The sequence below is a fragment of the Perna viridis genome, chromosome 1 (genome assembly GCF_037379345.1).
Source record: "Perna viridis isolate PV_CMFRI_1.1 ecotype Kerala chromosome 1, ASM3737934v1, whole genome shotgun sequence".
NCBI classification, from domain to species: Eukaryota; Metazoa; Mollusca; class Bivalvia; order Mytilida; family Mytilidae; genus Perna; species Perna viridis.
In genome coordinates, this window is record NC_142445.1 from 50,238,919 (window position 1) to 50,262,753 (window position 23,835).

Consider the following 23,835-nt stretch of genomic DNA (forward strand, 5'->3'; position numbering starts at 1 on the left):
AAATCAAATTGTCGTTCCCCGATGATTCAGAGGTCACCACATAAAGAAAGTGCCATGAAGTTTAGATCATATTAGTTTATTTTATAATATAAAAGTAACAAATTTATAAATTCTAGACTCTAAAAATACAGTGTATAAATATAAATATTCATTAGAGAATGACTAAAAATATCTACACTTAAATCATTACAATTTGAACTGTAGATCGAGTAGTGAAATCAAATGTTTTTGTATAGCATATATAAATAGTACAGAAAATGATTGCACGTCAACCGCTCAGTCAACAAACTTTAAAATTGAGGACTTAAAGAATAGTACAGCCCCAACAACATTGGTCCGGGTATGTCGGGGCATGAACTTTGCAGTCCAGGCCATATACAAAATAGTCCAGGTCCTTGCTCTTTGCTTTATAGTAGCACTGTGTAACTGGAACCATCCGTATCACGTGACGCTGGAAGTATAAAATTCATATATTACATAGTATTATGTACTGCTTTCAAGGGTGTGCAGTAAATATTTGATTACCAAAATTTGTATAGTTCTTTCGTCTGATCTCTATTAGTAATCTTTAAAAATAGTGCAGAAAATAATGTGAAACTTTAAAGAAAAAAACTGAAAACACAAAAGTCTTCTTCTACACTGTTCCCATGTTTACTAAGACACACACTATTTACTTCTCGAAGGGGAAGGTTTGTGAGCAAATTGTGTATATTTTAAAATTTACACTATTGTGTAATAGGAAGGCCTGAGTAAAAAATTAGTAAAAAGAATTAACCACCCCCTCAAATTTAAAATTTTAAAATCCCAACCTCCTACTAGCTATTAATCTGGTTGTTGTCTAGTAATTAGTTTCTTTTACCTGCATAAGAATCCGACTATTGGGAATGTTACCGTGTTCATTCACCAGTCGATGTGATGCCTGGTTTATTTCACCCTCAGGAAACATAGCTATTGGTAAAACCTGAAAAATAGCAAAACTTAACATCTTGGTCTGCAGTGGAAACAGGAAACAGTTCTTTTTATAAAAATACCATTCGGCTAAAATTGACATTTTAAAGACGAGAGGGTAAACTATTCAGTGTTCTGTTCGTTATTTTTTTTCTGTTTTGAATATCCAAGTTTGAAGTTCTTTACTTCGCAATGAACAAACCATTGTGAATATTCAAACGGAACTATTCAACTTCTTGACAAAGCCACATTTTCTTTAATGTAGACGACAACAATGCCCGTGGTTCTGGGAAACTCTAACACGAATCTCACAACATTTGTTACATGTTTGTAATGTCTTTCAAAGACCTTAGGCGCATTACAGTATCACATGTGGAAACGCAGTTACTAACCCTTGGTTGAGTATCTTGGAATCCCAGAGTTCCTGCGACATCTTTTATTAATTCATCGGGTAAGTCAGTCTTCTCCACAATATGGTGTCCCATGTGATTTTTCCTGAAAAGAACAAAACATGATTTACATTTAAGTAATATAAAACAATGGTTGTGTCGTCAAGCTGATCATGATTTCAATGGTGGTGAAAAAAAAAATGATTTTGATTTGTTATTGTAGACCCATGTGTCAAGGTATACCCGTACATATACAGCGCAATAATTTGTTCTGTGATCTTTTTATTTCTTCCTTGTGTTTAATAATGATGTTATGTGTAAATCCAATGCGTATCTAAGCGGTTGGACCAGTATGTCTAAATAAAAAAATCCAAGTTTCCTTATTGGTAGGCAAGCATATATAAACGGTAGGACCAGAGTGTCTAAATATAAAATCCAAGTTTCCCTAATGGTAGACAAGAAACTTTTTGAAACTGACAATGGTCTATAAAAACATTAAACGCATGCAGTCTGGGTATCAGTTTTCATGTACTTACCAGGTGATAGTTAACTGAATAAACCATTTAACTTGAGTTGTTCCGTCACATGTCGGACAAACTACTCGACCAGAACCATTACATCTCCCACACCTAGATAATACATATCAATGTTCGGTACAATAACTTTGGAAAGTTGTATGAAATGACAAACAGCATACTAATGTTTACAATTAATGAAAGTTCTAAAATCGTGAATGAAGTAAGACATTGATACTGGTCAATATTATGTAATTCAGCGTAAGAAAATATAGAATTGAATGACTTGGTGATGTGTGTCATCTCGTTTTTAACCACCAACTTCAATCGCAGATTCTCGGCCAATCTCGGGATCCGAGCATTGCCGGGATTGGCCGAGGATGTACCGATTGCAACAACTTACGTTCTTTTTCCAGATCCATGACAACTTAAACATGTCCTATGAACGGTTCTCCATCCATTTTTACGTTTAACTCGTCGCCTTCTCTTACCTCGTCCATGACAAGCTCCGCATCGTTTCTGAAAAAAAAAATAAATGAGAAATCGAGTGTCCTATAAGGCTAAAAACCACTAATTCCACTTCCCATAGGCTTCTATGCTAATTTCACAATATTCAATGGCTTCTCTGGACTTTACCTTAACTTTAACCTGCAGATGACTATATATCAGCATGATTCTACATATGTCAGCTCACAATCCTCAGAATGGCATGTGGGGTTAGCAGACTTGCAGTGCAGTACTGGTCACCGGAAGTGAAGGGTCTATAAATAGCATGGGAAATCCCAGTGTTTTCACAAGATAGGGGTATATTTAAAAATCATTATGGAGATTAGGCTTCACATCACAAGAAGCAAAATGCACCTATAAAATGTACAGAAATGTTTTTCCTTTCAGAAACTGTTTAAATTTTTAAAATAAGATGAGAACTTTTTTCACAGCACTATGAGGAACAGGGGTAATTTCTGCGTAGGACTATTTTTGCGTACGTTCCAAATGCTCATTGGTTGAATTGGTGGTCTGTAACCTATATTCAACACGTACTTAACTGATTGATGCGTCTTGTTTGTTGGTTGTTTTATGATATCTACAAAGCTTTAACAATAGTGGTTCTAGGAATTTTATGGTCGTTTAACATTTTCTAGCTGATATAGACTATTTCCTTTTCGTCAATATCGTAGATGTTTGAAAGATAATGTTTGTCTTACCCTGCCTCTACCACTGCAGGAACTACAAATTAGATATCCTTTGGCAGAACATCTGTGGCAATTCTAGAAAACAAGAAACAATAAAATGCATTTTGAAATGTTATATAGGATTTTGGAGTTTAGCATTAAGTTTGTAACAAAATGACTGAACTCATAATCATGATTCAGGAAGAGAATATTAAAAAAAAATATACAAACTGGCAATATAAAGGAGAAACCGGAAAGTGAAATTATTCGTAATGTGTCCTGGCTTGGTACAGACATTCCAATGTGAAATGTTGGGTTAAATCAGGTTTGTATGACCAGCCAAACCACCCGCCTTTACAGTGGCCTTAATAGTTCTGGTGTAAGTTGTGTTGTGCACACAAGAATCAAAATGAATAAAACAGTAGTCAACTCAGCGTTTGACTGGACAACTGATGTAGTGAAAACACACCAGTAATGATTTGTTCCGTTGGTACAGAATAACCTACGATATTTCAAGATATTGATATCGACGGGAGAACTTTTTAAGAAAGGTTAAGAAGTCAGGTAACAAGATCACGATGGGAGTTTTTTTTTTAAATCTACGTAATTATTGCAGACTATAGTTGTCAAATCAATTGTGAGATTAAAAACCCACATACAGGAGAAGCAAGTAAGCTGCTATACATATGAGGAACGTCAATAATTTGGAAATCAAACTAGTTCATTTTTCATGAAGTCTAGTACTGAAGAGACCACTGGTGTCAAATTGAGAAAGTGTGTATTAAAATGAGGCGGATGAAGCCATTTATGTAGTTTTCTGGAGGATATCACTTGATAGTTATCACGTCAAACTGATAGCCAATCAATTTCTCTGCAAAACACCGATTTAGTTGCAGAAAGAGGTGTGGATGGACGAACGAATGGAGACATCATAATTACAATACTTCTCCTGCTTTCAAAGCGATGTGTATACACATCACAAGCAATGACCAAGGTCACTTACAACAACCTAATATTTGTAACGCTGATTTTTTTACCAAATGGAGTAACACGAATAGGCGACATCCTTTGCACCTATGCTTCTATTTTGTATACATGTATCAAGTTTCATTTCGATCCATCAATTCAAAATAAATTTTGAGATAATGGAGGAGCGGTTGATTAAAAGCCTTCTTCCACGGGATTTGCTTTCGCAGAAGACAAAGATGAATCAAAGTACAAGTTGGTGCTTTAGATAAACACACCTTTCCCACAATCCGATAAATCTTCCTATTCGAAGTAAAGTAGCTCTTTATCGAATGACTTTTGTCTTCAAATCAATTTCCTATTTAATATTTTTATGACGGCTTTTGAAACAACATTCAACATGAAAAAAAATCATAACACGGGTTTTGTTTTGCATGATTCCTCACCATAACGCTAGCTGTATGCGGAATTTCCATGGTTCGAATCTCATCCTGGAATAGGTCACAAGGTTGAGAGACTATATCCCATGGTCCAGGTGCGGGTCCATTGTGTGGTCCATCAATGGGCTGGCCTGTTAAATACCACATAATAGAATCATTTATTAGTATTAGAAATAACATCGTTCCGGAGAAGTCCCCCTTTTATAGTTTGAAATATCATTGCATTTTCCCCTTACATATGTAACCACTGAGCCCAAAAACATTACATGGTGTTACAAATGACTCCACCTTCCATGCAAACACGAATAAAGACTAAGTATACAAATCAAAATGCATTTTTTTTATCTTATTGAAATGAACATTAGTTTTCTTTGAATCGGTGTCTTGGTATGTCAGATTACACTTCAAGATGTTTTAACGCGAATTTAATTAGTGCCAGATACAAATTTAGATGTTCAATTTATATTCCCTTTGGTCGTGAAATACTTTATGATCAATGGATTTAGAAAATATATCTCCATGTTGGTATTTATGTAACTCTAAATAAAAACTTTCATCCCACCCCGAAAAAGCATACTTGTTCCAGTAATATTACATACTATATTATCATGACATAAAACAATACATGACAGAAACAATTGATTTGAAAACATGTTTATGTACATATAATTGTATTTTTAACAGTGTACCCTCCCTGTTGAACATGATCAGAGAATCCTATGATAGAAAAAGGAACAGAAATGATGAAATTCAACAAATGCACCATCGTATACCCTTTATAAAAATTGTAAATACTTAATACTGAAATCACTAAAAGGTCTTCAATACGAGTAACACGCAGATATCAGAATATAATTCCATACATTTACAGACGAAATGAGCTAAGTCTTATATCAAGAGAAACAACAATGTATCTTTGCTCGTCACTGGTATTTTCTTTTCGAATAATATATATAATATATGTATTTCATTTATGATATGAAGTAGGTCAAATCTGAAACGCTCCCGAACAAACAAAATTACTACCACTATTTAAGGCCGTTTGGTCCGACCGAATCTTGGGCCGATATATTTACATTCGTAAGACTGATAACTTCATTTTCGTAAACACTTTGATGACTTTTTGGCTATATCTGTCTTGGTAAAATAATATGATTTGATCTGTATTAAGCTAGAGAATATTTTCCGATACATATTTAGTTCTCTCTCGCTTTTAACAATATACGAAAATATATTAGTTTGCCATGTTCATTCGTATTTACCTCCTGCATGAACGTGCTTACTTTATATGACATAAGTTTAATGAAACCAAGTTGGTATTAAATACTACTCTTTACGCTCCTTTCGTGCGCATTTAATATATATAAACATATTCCAATATGTTTTAACCGTTTTTTTTTTATGTTTGCCATGTTCGAGTTGTGCAAAACGTTTCTAAAAATGACTTATCAACATATAGAACGTCACCTTTAAATGGTACACTCTCCCAGTTTGTAGCCCTCTGTTCTGTATAGGTCTCTAAAATATACTGAAACAAATAGATGACACTGAACTGATGTCTCGCTTTGTAGTTTTCGTTTTGAAAGTAGTTTGTAAAACTCTTTTTTGTATAATCTTAAGCTAAATATATAAATGTTTTGTTTTCACTTGAATTGTCATTAAAATATGACTACATCTTAATCTTTCATGTAAAAGACAAACTGAAGCTTAAATTCACAGTAGGTTACGTTTGTTGATCTAACAGGAAGAACAAATACACATTCACTGGTTTAAAAAATACGAAAGAAATTAAAGATCCGTTCACGCCTTTTACACGCCCGTCTTTTGATGGCACTTGTTGGACTCTAAACATGAAGAAAGGAGGAAACGACTACACAATTATCTTTAATATAACACAACTCTTCATGGAATAATGTTTTGAAACAAGTTATATTGGTTACAAACGAATGAAATATCTTCGTAATTCAAATACATGAAGCGTGCTTCAAATATAATCAACAAGATATTTTCCTAGCTTCGACCTACATGATAAGAGGTAGAAGACTGGAGATTTATAAACTGAAGTTTTTCTGCCGTTCCTTTCCCCCAACAACACTGCGTCTCTACAAACTCCAAAAGAGCTTTTCTTGCAGTATCTTCAGAGATTACCGGGACCCTTTAAAGCAAGCAAATATTTCCATTTTTAGTCTGATTTTTTGTAGGTTTTTGTTTGTTTGTTTGTTGTTTTCTTTTGTTTGATTGAACCGGCACTTGTCCATTTTATGGTCTTATATTTGTCTCAGTAAATTAACCATTCAGTATCTCGAAGTTCTAAATGTAAAATTAGCCAGGTTAATGCTCTTCGAGATATTTGCAAAAACACTACTTAAAGACAGCTAGCTTGAATACCACTAAATACATATAGCATTGATATGTTCCAGTAATATTTGATTCAATGCACAAATAACTTCACTGCATACAACATTTACATATAATTGCAACTTTGAAGTCGATCTATGTGGTTGCATCTAAATAGAAACTTGACTCACTTAGCAAATTCAGGTTGTTTGTATTCCGAAGGTTTCGGTGCATGACTGGGAGGTGGTGGTAATAAGGCTGGAAAATACAACATTAATTTCAGCAATGACAAATGGGAATACCAAATGCTTTTGAGAAAATAGAGATCGACACGGGCGTTGAAATATATCAGTGCTTTACATTGATAGTGCAGTGCATTTACGTTTGATTCAGTAGACATGACTTGAAATCTAGTTTAACAATGAAGAAGGGAAAAGCTTTCAATGAAGGTGAAACTATATTATTGCAGCAAGCGCCTGTAATCAATGAAGACACTATCTTTATTTAAATTATCAAATATGGAGCCTTGTAACATAAAACTTAATTATGTTTCTGCCTAAAAACCAAGCAGGGGTGATTCATCATATCTTCTAAAAGATAATCGTTGAAACTGTATAAATACATTTGTTGGGTCCTAAAAACAACTCTTTCTATGCTCATATTCTTGAATCTGCTACTTATCGTGAAATATTTGGGATCTCCTATATATATCCTGAATATTTGGGATTACGAAAAGCATGAATCACCCAATATAAGCCTCAGCCTGGTTTTAGTTGCACTTAAAAACATTTTCACAATACACAGTACCATACATTAGGTTGTTCAGTGAGTTGAAGGAAAGGCTATAAAAACACGTTAACTTACAAGCATCGAATCTAACACTTGGATAGCCAGGCACACTTCCGATATCGGAGGGTGGTTTTATTTTTGCATTTTCATCTATACCCTCGCCTGCTACAACTGAAATTAAACAAACCAATGTTTTAGTTGTTTCATTCTAAGCTAATTGGCATGCTTAAGAAAGAAAAAAAAAGCACACAGTTTCAATTTTTAAGCCTTCACTATATAATTTTGTTGTTTATTTTTCTCATACATGTATCATTAATTATCAAAGTCATTTTCATCTATTCCCAACAAAGCTTAAAAATGGTATCGCAAAATGTTTTAATTGGTCATATCAAGAAAGAAAGGTGTATAAATATCGCCAATATTAGTGACATGTAAACGTGTTATTTTTTCGAACACAACAGTCATCACAGCGATATAAATTAAGCATACTGATGGAATCGATAATGTAAACAAGCCAGACTTCCCTTGCTAATAACCCTCTAAAACGAAACCGAAAATAAATCGAAAACATTCGATTTTGTTGTTAATTATTTAGGCTTCCTGTTTAGCCTTGATGGTTTGAAACAGTCAGCATTTACCGGCAAGCTTGAAACATCCCATAGCTCTACAAACGTATCCACTGCTCAATGAATAAAACGTTTCTACAGCTATGCTTATTAAACCACATAAGTACTACCTGGCACTGTATCATCAACATCATCTTCTCCACTTTCATCCTGTTCGCTTTCTTCTGATGGTCTGTACAAAAGTTAATACTACATATATACATCAAATCATATTACAAGTATAAACAATAACAACAAAACAAAAGACTAACGCACAAATTGGAAAATAATACACAAATCATACAGTATATTTTTAAATTGCAGTAGATACAATTAGACAAATTTTAAACACTACCTTGATTCTTTTTCCATACTGCTATTGTTTTTTTCAACATCAGTTTATAAATGTATATTACCATGGCAATGGTCAATCTCGTCTGAATCTCTGACTACGCACTGATAAACTACTAAGACGATTTACATTCAACAGAAGCAAAAAGAGATAAGATAAAAAAATTTTGCAACGTTGCGAACTATCAATATCATGAACAGTCAGGCTTAGTTATCGAGGTGTCTGATAGCGTTAGAGTTCAATCCTCGAAATTAAGTATCAAGGTTTCCAGACTCCGGAGTTCAGAGTGTCGCCATATTTTTCCAATAGTAACTTGGTCTAGTATCACCCATACGCAACAACCGTGTTAGCAAACGTATCGGTCATTACACACACACACACACACACACACACACACACACAGACAACAACGCATCCGACATTAGATACGTATAAAGTAATAAACATACTTCTCGCTGGCTAGGTTGATAATACCATGTGAAATATAACATTCTAAGACTCTTTAGACCACAGCCATGGTAAAAAAATGATAAACACATAACCAACATTTCGTGCAACACATAGGCTGAGCCTATTCAAAAATACCATGAAGCTAGTCCTATTAAAATCGAATAAATCACGGAAACTCCATTTATCTGAAAACAGGGTCTTTGAAAGCATTTTTGTTTTGTGACTTCGCAGTATTAACAGGTACAACATTTGTTATGAGATTCCAGATATTAAGTTTACTTTGTTCTAAATGCACAATTCATTTATACACGTTATCTAACAAATTATTATATATAAGAAAAGATTACGATTTAACTATTTGCACAATGTTAATAAACAGATCATACAAATTAGCCGTATTTAGATGTTCCCTAATATCACAATGAACATTAAAATTAGACAAAAATTAATCAAAGTTTAAGAACAATTTCTTTTTATTATGAGCAATCACACATAAATCCATAAACTATCACCCAAAGCTATCCACTTTAATGTACTGCAAAGACAGAGAAAAGAAGGTGATGTGTAATGTTTGGCTTACACGGCAAAACACAATTACAAATAAACTGGTGATAGAAACCAGATGTGGGTCTGCAAAATACCATAATACAGTAGTCCCATGTGGATTCCCAGTAGGATTATCATTATTGATCGTAAACTATAGTTTGCCTGCGATTAACTAGGTTTAGCGGCCGCTGACTACAGTTTTTGAGCGATAAACCCAGATAATCGATGTTTTGTCGCTTGTCATAGTAGTCAGTAGAAATAAGAACGATATTGAGAGATATTGAGAGATTCAGAAAGGTTAATCGCATTTCTGGCAAAAAGCTATTGATGGCACGACCCGGTATAGTATATTGATTTATGACAAATAAAATATCCTAAATGGTATATAATAATAGCAAATATGCGACTCCAATTCATATAGACAATGCGGGGAAAGGACATAGTCCACTAGCGACCTCTACTTTCAAAAATAAAAAATGCACTTGTAAACGAGTAAAATGTGACAATATAAGCAAATGTCCCAATTAAACATTTTAGCTACCGTACTTGCTATACTTAATTTAAGAAAAAACTTTTATCAAGATAACATATATCCAGTCTTCCCTTTTAAATTATCACACAATCAACTGGCGATCGTTCTGTTATGGCAACCCGCTATGAACAAGAAAATAAATCTACTACTTGAACCCTTATGAATAGAAGAACATTCAAAAACTCAAGTTGAATGTACAATCAATGTCTAAAATGGTTATATTAATAACTTAGGTAAACATGATATTCGATATATAGAACTTTAAACATTTTAACTACATGAACATTAAATGTTTCTGTTCATGGTGCGAGTCTAATGGCAAGACATGCGCATCAGTGTACAATACTAATTGACCAACTTACACAATATACCTTCTAAATCGACTGGGGGAAAAGAGGCCATGTTGCAAGAATTGAATCCAGTGGAGGATAAAAACGTGGGTTCAAACGAAACACTTACAGTCAGCTGTAAAACAATGGTTTTCAGTTTATCATTGCAGACCTGTATACAGATGGTTGCTCTAACCATCATTAAGTCCGAGGCGATTACATCATAAATAGATATATCAAATGCTTAGACTGTCCCATTTATCTGATTTATAACCCAACGCCACATTTTTAATTTCTGACAGACGCCTGAATCCTTAGAATAAAAAAAATCTAAGAAAAATAGTAAGATCATTTTTGTGTGAAATATTGATGAAAGTGTTCTACTTAGCATTCACCATTTTCTAAAACAAAAACAAAAAACAAAACAAAGCAGACTAGACATTGCCTGAATAAAAACTAGAATATGAAAGTGACACTACTTCCGCAAGGCGTAAGCTTCTCAGACAAGATGAAAACGACGACGCTACACAGTATGACGAAAACGACTTTTTGCCCAAAGATGAAACGTACGCAAAGGCATCGCATGAAAGGAAGGACATGTCAACTAAACCAATGTTACACAAACTGCGGAAAAGGGAGTTCATTTTAAAACTGAGGCAGGGACAGTGTCAGTTTATATCTTTATACAAAATAAATAACTAACAGTTAATCTGTATAGTTACTTTCCGACACGTGTATATACATATATGCCCCAAGCAGGTTTAATTGTTTTAAAGACGTCTTCCTCATACACAGAACATTCCGAGAGACACACATAAAATACTAAGCTTATTGTGGCTACAACCGTGTTATCATCCCATTGTTCCATCAACTATAATTGTTCATCTCCATTCTAAATATCCTCCAAAATGAATTGTCAGATACAAACATTATATAAACATTCAATACAACTCTATTTGAGTAATATCATATCCTATTATCAGACGACCTATTGAAAACACGAATTCTTAAAGTTGAATTTACATATTTGTACTTGGTAAGCAAATACTTTTACCTATAGGTCTTACCTGACTTGTGGCATTATTCTGATAGCTTTAGACATCGTTAAGCCACCGCTTTTATATGTAAATCCTACTAGATTTAGGCCACAATAAATCAATATAAGCCAAGATTACGACAAAATTCCAGTTGAACTAATAATAGGTTTAAATACAAGAATTTTTAATTTAAATTTTAGGATTTGTCATCTTGATATTATTACAATACCAAACTATGTTTAAAGCTTAATTGTGGTTAGATTTTAGAACACATAAAATTATCAACTATACACATCTTTTGTCATTAATGTAACAAAAGTTTTGTTTCAATCGATTCTTTGTTAACCTTCAATACAATAAATACTGCATGAAGTCGTGTAGTAAAACATGACTACTTTTAAAATCAATATATGAGCCAATTAACGGTGCTTAAATATTTAAGTCGGGAGAACTATATTTAAATCTCACAACAAAATTTTAAAATTCTTCTGCAGTAATAGACAGTTATCTTCCTTTGTATTTGTTTATAACTGCTGATGAAATTATTCCTTATTTTTTAAAACACTTGTAACGCATTATTGATATATGATTAGTATTTTTGTATTTGGAAGATTTACGAAAGTTTTCACAAGCTCAGTTGTCCGACTTATCTGACTTGAATAATATAACAAATTATTTACCGAAATTTGAAGTATCACAAAGTTTAAATACTAGTACCCTTAATAACTGAGATTTTCTTGTTTTTCACATGGTAGAACTTCTGAATTCTGAATTGGGCTTCCTATTTATAACTACTTTATGCGGAGGGTGGAATCAGCCTTTATAGGTTTTATGGTATATGTGTCCGTTATGTCAAGTCACATTTTTTAAAACATTGATCGTGTTTTGTTTTGTTTTGTTTTCGTAAAGAGACCGGGAAATGATATTCAAATTACCATTATTTCTACTTCTGCTAACAGACACACAAATATTTCTCGAGTTCTATTTCTTTCCACAACATTGACAACTTCTCTAAGCATGTCAATAACTCTTATGGAATTGTTTTAAATTAATAGATTTTAACGCACATCAGGTCGAGTTACAACCACACACGTGTAGTTGGCAGTCTTTATAGATATCAGACAGGAGATGATACATGCATGTAAAAATCCACTTTTATTTCTAGTTCAGAAACAGTTAGAGATCAAATAGCCAATAGGTGTCAGTTTTTCATTCGATTGTTGCACTCTTGAGATAAAAATCACATAGATTGTATATAAAATTGACATAACAATCATCACCATCTACACTTATAGGGAACGTGTATATCAAAACATTTTCATTACACCACACAACATATAACGATAAAGACTTTAGAATGAAAAAGAAATGTATTTAATAAAATAAAACAACTTACAATACAGACAACCATTTTGTTTGTAAAAAATGCCCGACATAAATAATGAATTGATGTAGATTACCGAGCATCGAGTAATTAATTAGCTTAACACATCAAACTCTATCGATCGACCTACCACAATTTGCTTGGTATTTTTATAAGAAATTTCTGTTTGGTATATGATCGGTAAGTAATGAAATTGAAAACACCTCTGTAATAAATTTCTTTTGTTTATCAAATCATATTGAAATATTATCCAGACATTTATGATTATTCTTGCTTATAAAAAAAACAAGAAACTGTAATTCCAAATCACAAAGCAATACAAATCGGTCTTATTTTGCTTACCAAAGTCATCGATCAACCCATTTAAGACCGGTTAGTGTTCAATTAACACAAACATAACTGATTACCATCCAAAATATGACAGATCAGTTTAATCAATAAATTAAGTCTGAAAGTCATTGCACAGGGTATCAACAAGTATTCAATCACCAAGATTTGGTTCGTCATAATGGACATAAATATGAAGCAACTCTGTAAAACAAAATTACGATGGAGCTGTCATCATTCGACCCGTCTGAGGAGGATTCTTAAATTCCCTGAAAATGGCTGATGTTGGTTTTGATTTGTCCATGAAGAGAGGTAGTCGGAAATTCTCGCGTTCTTTTAATAGTTCTATTTGTGATTGACGTTTTCCCTTTGGAGACATAGAAAATATGAGGTCGCTTACCTCCTTATCAATGAATTTACGCATCTGAAACGTTGTTTTACATTCGCCAGGAAATATTGTTCTTTCTCTAGTTAAAACAAAAGTCTTTTCCCTTCGTTTCAAACGTCGGGTGCTTCTTACATTTACTACTTTATCATCGACAATTGTGTCAGTGTTTTGTCCTTTGAGTTTATGGACTAAACCTTTCCAGTTGATTGGGTTGTTCGTTGCGGCATTTCCCATGTGGGTTGTATCAAAGCGTAACGACGAAGCACTGCTTGATCTTCGTGTTTCATCCGTCATGGAGATCGCTGTGTTTTGTTTGGATGCTTCTTTTGATCTTGGTCGCTTCATGACACTTGGTGCAGTAGTTGGGGGTTTAAAATTTGAAGATATTGTCCCTGAAGCATTTGCTTTTGTCACTGTTTTTGGCGGCGTCGTTACAGAGTCTTTATAACTAGCAGTGACCGTATTGTCATCTTGCTTTCCAATGGACTTTGATGAGTTTCCGCTTTTTACTCTATTTGAAGCCAAAGTATTCTTCCCTCTAGATGTTGATGCTGATGTCTTTCCTCTAGACTTTGATGATGTTGAGATATCAGATCTTTCTCTTGACACTGACGGCATCGACAAATTTGTTTTTTCCCTAAGCCTTGTTAAGGGGGAAACGCTAGTGTGTTCTTTCTTAAAAGGTACTGTCTTTGCTTTATTCAAAGATCCTTGTTCTGAAATTTTCCTATCGTTTGCTTTCGAGTAAATTTGATTTGATTCTTCCGTTTCCGTCCTCTTTTTAATCTGATGGACAAGTTTAGATGCTGGCTTGAACATATTTTTATCGCGTTCGCTAAATTCTTTGTTTTGTTGAAAAATATTTTTCGCTACTTTACAATTTCGCATTTCTTGAACAGTTCTTTCTACCATTTGACCATTGGTTTGGTCATTCTTTGTTTCATTCAGTCTGTTTTGACTTGAAATGGCTTTATCTATTGCTTTGTCTTTACCGTGGTCAGAATTAACACAATTATTTTGTGGTCTACTGAATGAACCAGAACGATCAAGTCCATTTTCACCCTCAGAATCAAATTCTTTTATTTCGCTTTCTATTTTCGCTTCAGTAGTAGTAGGTAAGATAAGAGAAACCAATTTCGTTACGTCTTGTTTTGAATCTTTGGAATTTGTTTTTTCTATATTATTCCCTTGGCTTCCGTTTTGGTCAACACTTGTATCACTTTCCTTCTCTTTAATACTTTGCGAAGATTCGTTTTCTGAATTTAAATTAGAACCACCCGTTGTTATAGTTAACTTGTCCTTGTTATGGATTCTATTTTCAGTTATCATTTCATCATTTCCGATCGACTGTCGTGGAATCTGCATATCGTTATAATTAATCCCTGAATGCGAACTTTTTTTGTTTTGAACGAAAGAATACTTTGGCGAGTTATTGTGAACTTCAGCAAAAGCAGCCTGTGCATTGTCTACATCACTATGTGCAGTGTCTTCATCAACAAGAGTGTCGAGATCCCATTTTGGCTCCTCGTGAATTGTTTCCGAGAGAAGATTTCCCCACGTATTTCCTTCTCCTGAAATAGAACTTAACTTTCGGCTTCTTCCGCTAGTTATACGCATGCGTTTGAAAATCGAAGATGGTGGGCGCGATTCTGTTTGTGATTGTATATCAGGTTCAGACTTTTCTATCGATATTGTCTTTCCTTTGAACCACATTTTCATTAAATCCCGTGCATCTAAATGACAGTAACGATTTCGTTTTTGTGGGTGTAAAATAGGATCGTACTTGTCAAAGCTGTGCCGTTGGTAGATTTTCCGTAACGCAATCATATTTGTCAAACATCGTCTTTCATTATTGATATTTCTATTTGCGTGTATCAGAACAAGTTGTTCGTCGTCTTTGATTTTCTTTCTCTCAAATTCCAGTAGATTTGACATGTGTTTATTTTTGGTTTTTGTGGTGAACATTATCTGTTTGCTAGAACGCATGATTGAGTCCATTCTTGATTCTCTCGAGAAGCCTAAACTGTGTTGTATCAGTTTTTGTGGCATTTTGTGATGTTTTCACAAAAATCTTTCACGTATCTGAAATCAGAAATACGATTTGTATCGATATTCTGCTGCCTTTAAATTAATAATAATTTTCATAAGAAACATTAAAAGAAGTTTTACATATTAATTCCTAGAACCTGATTGATAAACATATACAATAGATTAATGACAATTATAATACTTACTTCGACAGGGTTGTTCCTTTACATTATATAGAATCAACCATGGTAATATCCTAAGTATCAAACTCTCTACATTTCTGCCTCGTTGACAAAAGAATGCGTCAGTTTTTGACAACAATTCAAACCGAATGTATACCGTCAAACAATATTTCATCAATAACTATATATATATAGACATTATAGAATTCTATACAACAATATGTTTCAGTTAACCCTATGAACAACTTATGGAAAACTTCAATAAAAAGATATTAAAATTTGAATCTAGTCTTTAGCTGTTGCATTGTAAGATTCTATCATACAAATACTAATATGATCTCCTAAACAATGATAAATCAAAAATAGCTTGCAATATCTTCAAAAATTATCAATATATCGCCTTTGATAATACATGTATTTTTTGTTATTGTACTTAAAATACTTACGGTCATTAATTAATATGTTATGGTGAACAATGAGGAACTTACTTTTATCTGTAGTTGTAAATAAAAACGTAAAACAATCATTGGTTTTGCAATTTAATTGTTTCACAGTTGAAGATTGTCTATTGTTTTTTTTATTTGGAGTCAATAGGGTGAACGGATAGTGTTTTCTTCTAATAAAGTTACAATTGTGAAATGGGTTGATTTTTTTTCTTGTAATTGTAATACGAGAATGAGCTTTAGTTTGACAAAGGTTTCGTTTCCATGTATATCATTTCTTCTTAGTAGTATCGCCTTACAAAAGAAAACATCAAACTTAGCAGTATTATGTTTCTACGGACGAGGACGAAGACATGGACGATAGCGCCATATCATTTTAAGACAGTATTTTATATCTGAAAGCGAAAAACAGACAATAATCCAAAAATCTTACTGGTTTTCCTTTTGCACTTTACGGTAACTTATCGCATCATATAATTAATATTAAGTTGTAGTCAAAGCACAATTAATATTAGTTTAGAACGTATTGCCATTTGTGTCAAGTGAATATGACTGACAAAGATACAATGCTTACCTACAGATGAGTTCAGAAGCATCCAAATCATAATCTGGAAATCATACAATCATATGATCAAGTATACTATGATGTTTCATAAAATATATTCAATATTTTTGCCATTGTTAATAAGTTTTCATAACACTAAATATTCGTCTTTTTTCGATTTTACCGTTTGTATCATGACAAAGGAGAATAAACATAGGGGTTGTACAAGTATTTTTGGACTGGTTTTTATCAAATAGAGACTGAGTGATAAGTTTTGAAGATCGATCAAAATTCCTGTTTCTTTTCTGTTTAACATTTTACAAAGACCAAATGTACACAGTAGCTATTGACAATTTATTGCGGCTGTTTTATAGTTGTTATAGGCATCCGTCACTACCGCAGCATTTTACGTCATTCGGTCGCATAAACATTTAAAAGGATACCATATTATTTGTAAAATTCGAATAATCGATATTATTTTGGGTTTTTTTTCTGTTGTGCTTTTAAAAGTATAGAAGTGGGTACAACAAAACTTTTTTTTTAATGTTGAAAAGTAACTAGACTGTGATACGTGCTATATTTTTGATAATGAGATAATAAAAAACTTACAACGTATTTCTAACTAAAAACTCCGAATTTGAAGGTATTACATAAATACATACGGTACTTGAATTATCCCACTACTGACCCTTGGTTTTTTTCTTCTTTTTTTAAACGACATTCAGCTATAAATGCTCTTTTGGACTAATCTACTTAGGCGATTTCTAAGCTTGAATCCGACTGTCCGTTTTCTCTCGATTATATTTTCATCTGCATTTAAATCTCGGCTATGTTTTTAAGGTATACCAGGCTAATACGTTGATATATGGGTACTTCTTTAATTTTTATTCGATATTCATCCAGCAGAGGCTAATGTATCCCACTTGATACATGTAAGTTGTAACGGGCTATCATTGTCTTTCATAGGGTGACCACGACAATCTCAGAAGATCAGCATACCTGATGGTGGCGCCAGACAATTGTCATTTGCATCTGCTATCTTCTTTTTTTCTTTGGGGGGGGGTGCTTTTTACCGTGTTTATTTGGTATTTTTTTTCGTATTGTTTTGTTTTGTTTTTGTTTTTGTTTTTGTTTTTGTTTTTTGTTTTTTGTTTTTGTTTTTGTTTGTTTGTTCGTTTGTTTGTTTGTTTTTTTTTCCTATTTTGTTTTAGTCCGGATTTGATAAGCTTCCATGTTCAGCATTTGCAATATATTTTATTTTTTATACGTTAAGATGCGAACGTGTGGACGAATATTGTGAGCATACTCCCCTTTTCATCCCATTATATAGTTTACTCTTCTGGATATCTGCTTGCCTTATTTACACTTGTTTGTATTCATCTCTCAGTTTTCAGTGGAAAATATATTTAAGTTTCCGATTAAAAACGAAGCTGTTTTTTAATGAAGTCATTTAGTTTCTTTCTTTTATTTCCTTTTTAGATATAGCAATAGTAATAAGTCCCTTACCAATCTATTATTTTCTACACAGTTATTTTTCTTTTATAAGAAAAGAGAAAAAAATCGTTTTGATATACCTCCTCTATTCCTTGTAAGATTTTCTTGTCAACAGCAGCGTATGCATCTCTAAAATGTTTTTGTCTTTGGTTGCGTTTTTCTATCGAGGATAAAATTTTTTCATTATGTTTCGAGTCAAAAATCTCAACAATTTTCGATTCGTTACGATATGATAAATTTTCAAACAAATCCGCATTGAACACGGTGTCATCGCTTATGAGACCTTGTGATTGTAGTGAGACCCAGAGTCTTTTCATTGTGTCAATAAAACTCACATATCTACTTTTTTCACGATGCTCAGACGTAAACTGTCGAGCTAATTTTCCCACTTCGTCTACACTGTGTTTGTCTGACAAAATAGAATACAAAGTTGCACTACTGTTGAAATGATTAGGAAGCACTTCTCCAAGTACAAATGATGAATCCTCAACGAACGATTCCATCTGCAGGACATATGTGTATTTATATCTACAAACACGACATAAATTACTGATTGGCATCCAGTGGGGGTCCAAGTCATGTCCTTTTTTATAATTAGAAATTATGTACTTCAAAAACTGTTGAAAGGTTGGGATTTTTCCGCTATATTCACCACGCTCCCCTAACATCACTTGTGCATTATGAATGAAACTGGTCTGAAGACGAAAAATCTTATCCATGTAGGCAGAATAAATCCTATGCCAGGGATTTCTTGTTACAAGCATTAAGATATCTCTTGATTTTGGTCTCCAATTTCTTAAGATTACCTTTTCTTGGAGAGATCCATGAATGGTCTCTCTATTTATCTTTTCAAAGTGGTCTACTTTAACAAAGCCAGCCATTGCCAAGAAAGCTTGTGTCCAGTATGTTGAACCACATTTGGGTACTTTGCACAAGTGGTGCGAATGGGCTTTCAGCAATATAGGTATTCTGGCATTATAAATAGGACTATTTCCTCTTTGTGAAATGAGTTTACAATTTCGCAGTAAATCGTTTGCTCTTTTCTTCATTCTTGCTTCGAAAACAGCCTTATCCGTTGCTAACAAATCATCTGAAATGCAAAATATCTTATTATAGTTTCTGAAATACAGAAATGTCAAAGTTTGTAGTAACATTGCAGTGGTTGCCCTACATTTACATCAACATTATTATTATTGATATACTGACAAATACATAGCACTCAATTCCATATCAATGGAATGAATGCCGTCTTTGATATAATGCCTTGATAATATCATGCCTTGATAATATCATACCTTGTTTTAAACTACGTGATACTTGGATCTTTTTATTTACAATAGTTTCAACTGGTGTAGAAATGGTCCTTTCTGGAAAAAAAATATATATTTAAGTAATGATTATAATGACAACATGGAATCATGCACATAAACCTTATGAAACGTGTGTCTAACGTTATTGAACAGGTATACGGAGATCACCATGAAAATAAATATACTTGATGGAAGACGAGTAATCACGAGCATATTTAGGCAAATTATGTTTTTAACCCTGCAGTCATTAACTACTAAATCATAAAAAATATTAATATAGATTTTAAGTATTTTTGAGTAATTACACTTTTGTTGTATGAAAAAATGAGAAAAAACAATATTGTCCCCATGTACAGTTTCTGAAGTTGCACTCTTTTGAGCAATCGGAAACCATCGAGTTCGTAGCATTACAAAACTGAAAAAAATTCAAAGTATGGTTTTTTAATTTTCATTTGATGGAGAAATTTCTGAGACTTCTGGCCACGCCAAATTAACTCGTTGGATTAGCCGTGTATTAACATTCGATGTTGATCCTCGCCAAGCATGAGATTTATCTACATAGTAATGCACTAGCAAGTAAGATGGTCTAATTTCCACGAAATTCCACTCGACCAGCTAGGCTATATGAAAACACGCCCTTCGTAGCTTAAATATATGGTTATTACATCGTATATGATGTTTTCTAGTACAGGACAGCCCATCTAGGAATTATTATTCAGCATAGAGGATCAAATTAATGATACATATCACAACAAAATTAATATTATACAAACGTCTCATATCGTGACTACTGTATTCACTACACTGCTCCATCGAAGGGCGCTGGATTTAGTGCAGATGGTATTGCCATAAATGGCACAGAGGTACGAGATCGAGTTCCGCGGAGGGAACAACCGAAAATTTGTTTTTGCATAAATAATGATCCGATGGAATCGTGAAGTGCATATAGTAGTCACATTCTAAGACGTATGCATATAACTATATATAAGATTAGATAAATCCTATAAAAAAGAAGTTTTCTTCTTTTGTGTTATACCTACGTTTCAAATTCGCCAGTTGAACGAACAATAGGATACTGAGTAAAGTGAATCCACCAATGATCTGTTTGTTAGCAATTTTCATCCTGCACAAAAAATCTTGGTACTATAAAACACAACATAATCTTGTGTCACCTATTTGTGTTGTCTTGATCCATTCATTTCTATTCTTTTTGGTTCCGATTTTTACCGGATCCAATGACTTCTGTTACGAGCGCTTGATAGACTTATTATCTATCGTAAGCAAAATAAAAACGAGGTGGGCAGTAAAGAGTCAAAAGTGAAAACAGCAAAACACGCGATTCTGACACTGAGGAATTCTAAAGTATAATACTGTACGGTATCCACGTATATCACTCTATATGGTGAGATATTGAGTGGTGTTCAAGAATTAATTCTTTTTTGCCAAGATCATAGACAAGTTTTACAGCCAAATCATAATTGGCTCGTCAAGCGTTCTAATTGAGTAGCTACCTGAGCTACCACACTGATAGAATGTCCACTGTAAATGCTTTATTACCTATATATTTTTGTTGTATCTTTATTTGTTGTTATTCCTATTTAAGATCATTTAGTTACTAGCCAGTTTGCACCTTTGGGCCAATCATACTTAGCCTATACCTCTTTTTTCTCGTGCCGTAGAATTATATTCATATATCATAGTTTTTATACGTTTGGGCACCAAAGGGTATGATGTGTGAATGGTCTGATTATCATTTTATATGATCTCTGAATACCGAAGAGCTTATTACTAAATTAGAAGAAAATCAAATACCTCATTTTTGATTCATAAAGTTATAATCAAGTGTTATATAAAAATTAACAGACTTTTTTGTTAGAAAATGTTGATAATTCTTTTATAAAACTAGAGCAAAAATGCTTTGTCGGAACTGTAAGAGGATCCAATGACGGGTTTGCTTCGTTGTTATAAATGTAGCTCCGCAAAATTAGAGTAAGCCACTAGGGTTACATTGTTGCAGCTACCCAAGGTCCCTTAACGAAGAATACTAAACCAAATAAGTTCCCTTTTCTAGAAAATGGACAAATATCTCATGCTATAAAATCACTACACAATTTTAGAAGATTACGTTGTAGGTGTATATTGCGGGTTGTATATGGCTTCACTCAAATCTATGTCGCTTTGGTTGTTGTTAAGGACATTATTGATTCGAATTTGATTTTCCGGGAGGAGTTGTTATCATCTTATTTCTCGAGCATTCCAAATACGATTTGTAGGGTCTTTATGGAAATGTGCGAAATAAAACTAAAAGCTGAGAAAAAGTCTCAGTTACATACGTGTTCTCTCTGTGTGTGTGTGTGTGTGTGTGTGTGTTTTTTTTTTTTTTTTTTGCTTGAAAGTTTACATTAAAAATGAAATGATCGGTTAGCATTGAACATTACCCAGTTTCCGATTCTGACACAGGAGCTCGTTTACAATTGACTATATAGGTCATATACATTATCAGGACCCCAATATCTTTATATAGCCATTGCCAGTAACCTGTTCTTTTGAATGAAAACATTCGGGTCATTACGGTTATACGAAAGAGTAATCATATCAAGGGTACCAAGATTCTATCGGAAGTCACCCGATTTTAGAGCATATTGCATTCGTGCCATTTCGAATGTTGAAAGTAAGCCAAAATTTGACGATTAGCGACTTAAGAAATTCCCATTAGGTGTAATACAATTTTAATTTCAGCTATGTCTGTTTGAATGTTGGAACAGCTATTTGATGTAAATACAAAATCAGAGACTGAAGTCATCAAAGTCGCTACTCGCCGCTGATTTGGACAGTGGCAACGCTTGACGCACCAATTGTGGTATGCCTGTTAACATATTTTTTTGTGATGAACCTTATTTAGAACAAAACTTAGCGCGGCCTCATCGTATAGCCTTTTATAATTTTTAATGAGAAGTAGCAAACCTGATATTATGCAAGAAAAAGGTACGAAAAAGAGCCCGTTTAAATTGTATGAATGAAACAGTAGATAAATATCTTTTACTTTTATAACATGTTAATTAAATAATGATCTTATACAAACTTCGTTCATTATGGCATCCATTTAAATCATTATTTTTATCGGAAGATTAAAAAAAGAAATTATGTAGTAATGAAAGTGTTTTTGCTATTGTTCGTAAAAAAACTGCTACGATATATTATGGAGAAGAAATAGAATTTTGTACTTACTTTCATTTTTATTTGTATGTATATAACCTCTCATACTACTTTAAGAACGATACATACTTAGCTTTATCAACAAAAAAAAAAAAAAAAAAAGAAACAATGCATACTTAAAATATAATAGGTGTCAGTCTACATATTCATGTAGTGAGATTCTAATAAAATTTTAAATCAAACATGATTTTAAAAAATTCTGAAAATAGAATTAACAAATTACCTTTTCTATAAGTGAACATGCATCCCGACAAAAAATTTAAGCCACATAAGACAGAACATAGATACAGCCCCGGGGCGTAGTTGTCATGTTTTATTACGTCCCGGTTCCTTGAATTGCATAAGTTACCAACCATTAAAGAGGGGGACTGGAATGTTAGAATATTATTTCCGATATTTGAATACTTAAGTTCTTATTTGCAATACTACGCTTATATGCCAAAAACGTCACTCCGACCAGAATCTGCAGAACAAAGTACACATGAATGAATGTTTATTAACAGCCGTTACAATTAGACCGAAAGTTTGTCGAAATATATATTGGTTTGCCAAATACCTCGGATATATATGTCTAGAAAGCTTAGTGCACGTTTTCAGAATATATGGTAGCCTACATAACTTAATTTTTGTCAAACACAACACGCAATTTTTATAATTCACTTCAATTTTGTAGGCATTTTTGTGTAATGAAATAGAGTAAGGCCATTTATTCTTAATTTGTTGATGATCGTTTTTGTTTTGTTTGTTTGTTTGTTTGTATGTAAGAAGTTAACATTGAACTCTTTGATTCATATTTAAATTCACCATTCTAATTATGAAGAACATTGAAAACACATACATATAAAAAATCAAGATGTAGCAGTCCACCAGCTGGTGTCATACATTAGCCAGGCTCAATATCGGTTTACATGGAAAAACTTGGATGAATGAACACAAAACTCTCCGACATTATCCTAAGTGCCACCACACATCAAGTAACCGAATGCTGATTCAGTTGGGGTATAAAATTTTGGGGAGCATTCAGTAACATAGAGTGTGTACAAACCAGAGAAGACGGGCGGGGGGGGGCATAAAATGGGGGGGGGGGCGTAAAATGAAACTTTCCTGACATA

General features: G+C 33.4%; 3 protein-coding genes across 4 annotated transcripts; all 3 read right to left on the reverse strand.

Annotated features, from left to right (window-relative positions):
* Nucleotides 1-60: 60 nt before the first annotated feature.
* LOC148629196 (protein SSUH2 homolog) lies at nt 61-11,646 on the reverse strand. The gene is made up of 13 exons (XM_088545944.1): nt 11,438-11,646; nt 8,293-8,354; nt 7,632-7,727; nt 6,959-7,025; nt 6,456-6,585; nt 5,898-5,958; nt 4,437-4,561; nt 3,058-3,120; nt 2,256-2,371; nt 1,874-1,966; nt 1,341-1,443; nt 860-961; nt 61-451 (listed from the first exon to the last, which is right to left on the reverse strand). Exons 1-13 carry the CDS (start codon nt 11,470-11,472, stop codon nt 305-307), a joined length of 1,200 nt encoding a protein of 399 aa, XP_088402070.1. The 5' UTR covers nt 11,473-11,646; the 3' UTR covers nt 61-304.
* A 1,182-nt stretch (nt 11,647-12,828) lies between these two features.
* On the reverse strand, nt 12,829-16,848 carry LOC148629197 (uncharacterized). Of its 2 annotated transcripts, none has more exons than XM_088545965.1 (2): nt 16,734-16,848; nt 12,829-15,588 (listed from the first exon to the last, which is right to left on the reverse strand). In XM_088545965.1, exon 2 carries the CDS (start codon nt 15,553-15,555, stop codon nt 13,336-13,338), a length of 2,220 nt encoding a protein of 739 aa, XP_088402091.1. In that variant the 5' UTR covers nt 15,556-15,588; nt 16,734-16,848; the 3' UTR covers nt 12,829-13,335. The 2 variants fall into 2 exon arrangements, with proteins under 2 accessions (XP_088402091.1, XP_088402081.1); XM_088545955.1 differs by lacking the exon at nt 16,734-16,848 and adding an exon at nt 16,163-16,212.
* A 422-nt stretch (nt 16,849-17,270) lies between these two features.
* On the reverse strand, nt 17,271-19,262 carry LOC148629198 (uncharacterized). The gene has a single exon (XM_088545977.1). The coding sequence runs from the start codon at nt 19,244-19,246 to the stop codon at nt 18,224-18,226; it is 1,023 nt and encodes a 340-aa protein (XP_088402103.1). The 5' UTR covers nt 19,247-19,262; the 3' UTR covers nt 17,271-18,223.
* Nucleotides 19,263-23,835: the final 4,573 nt, after the last annotated feature.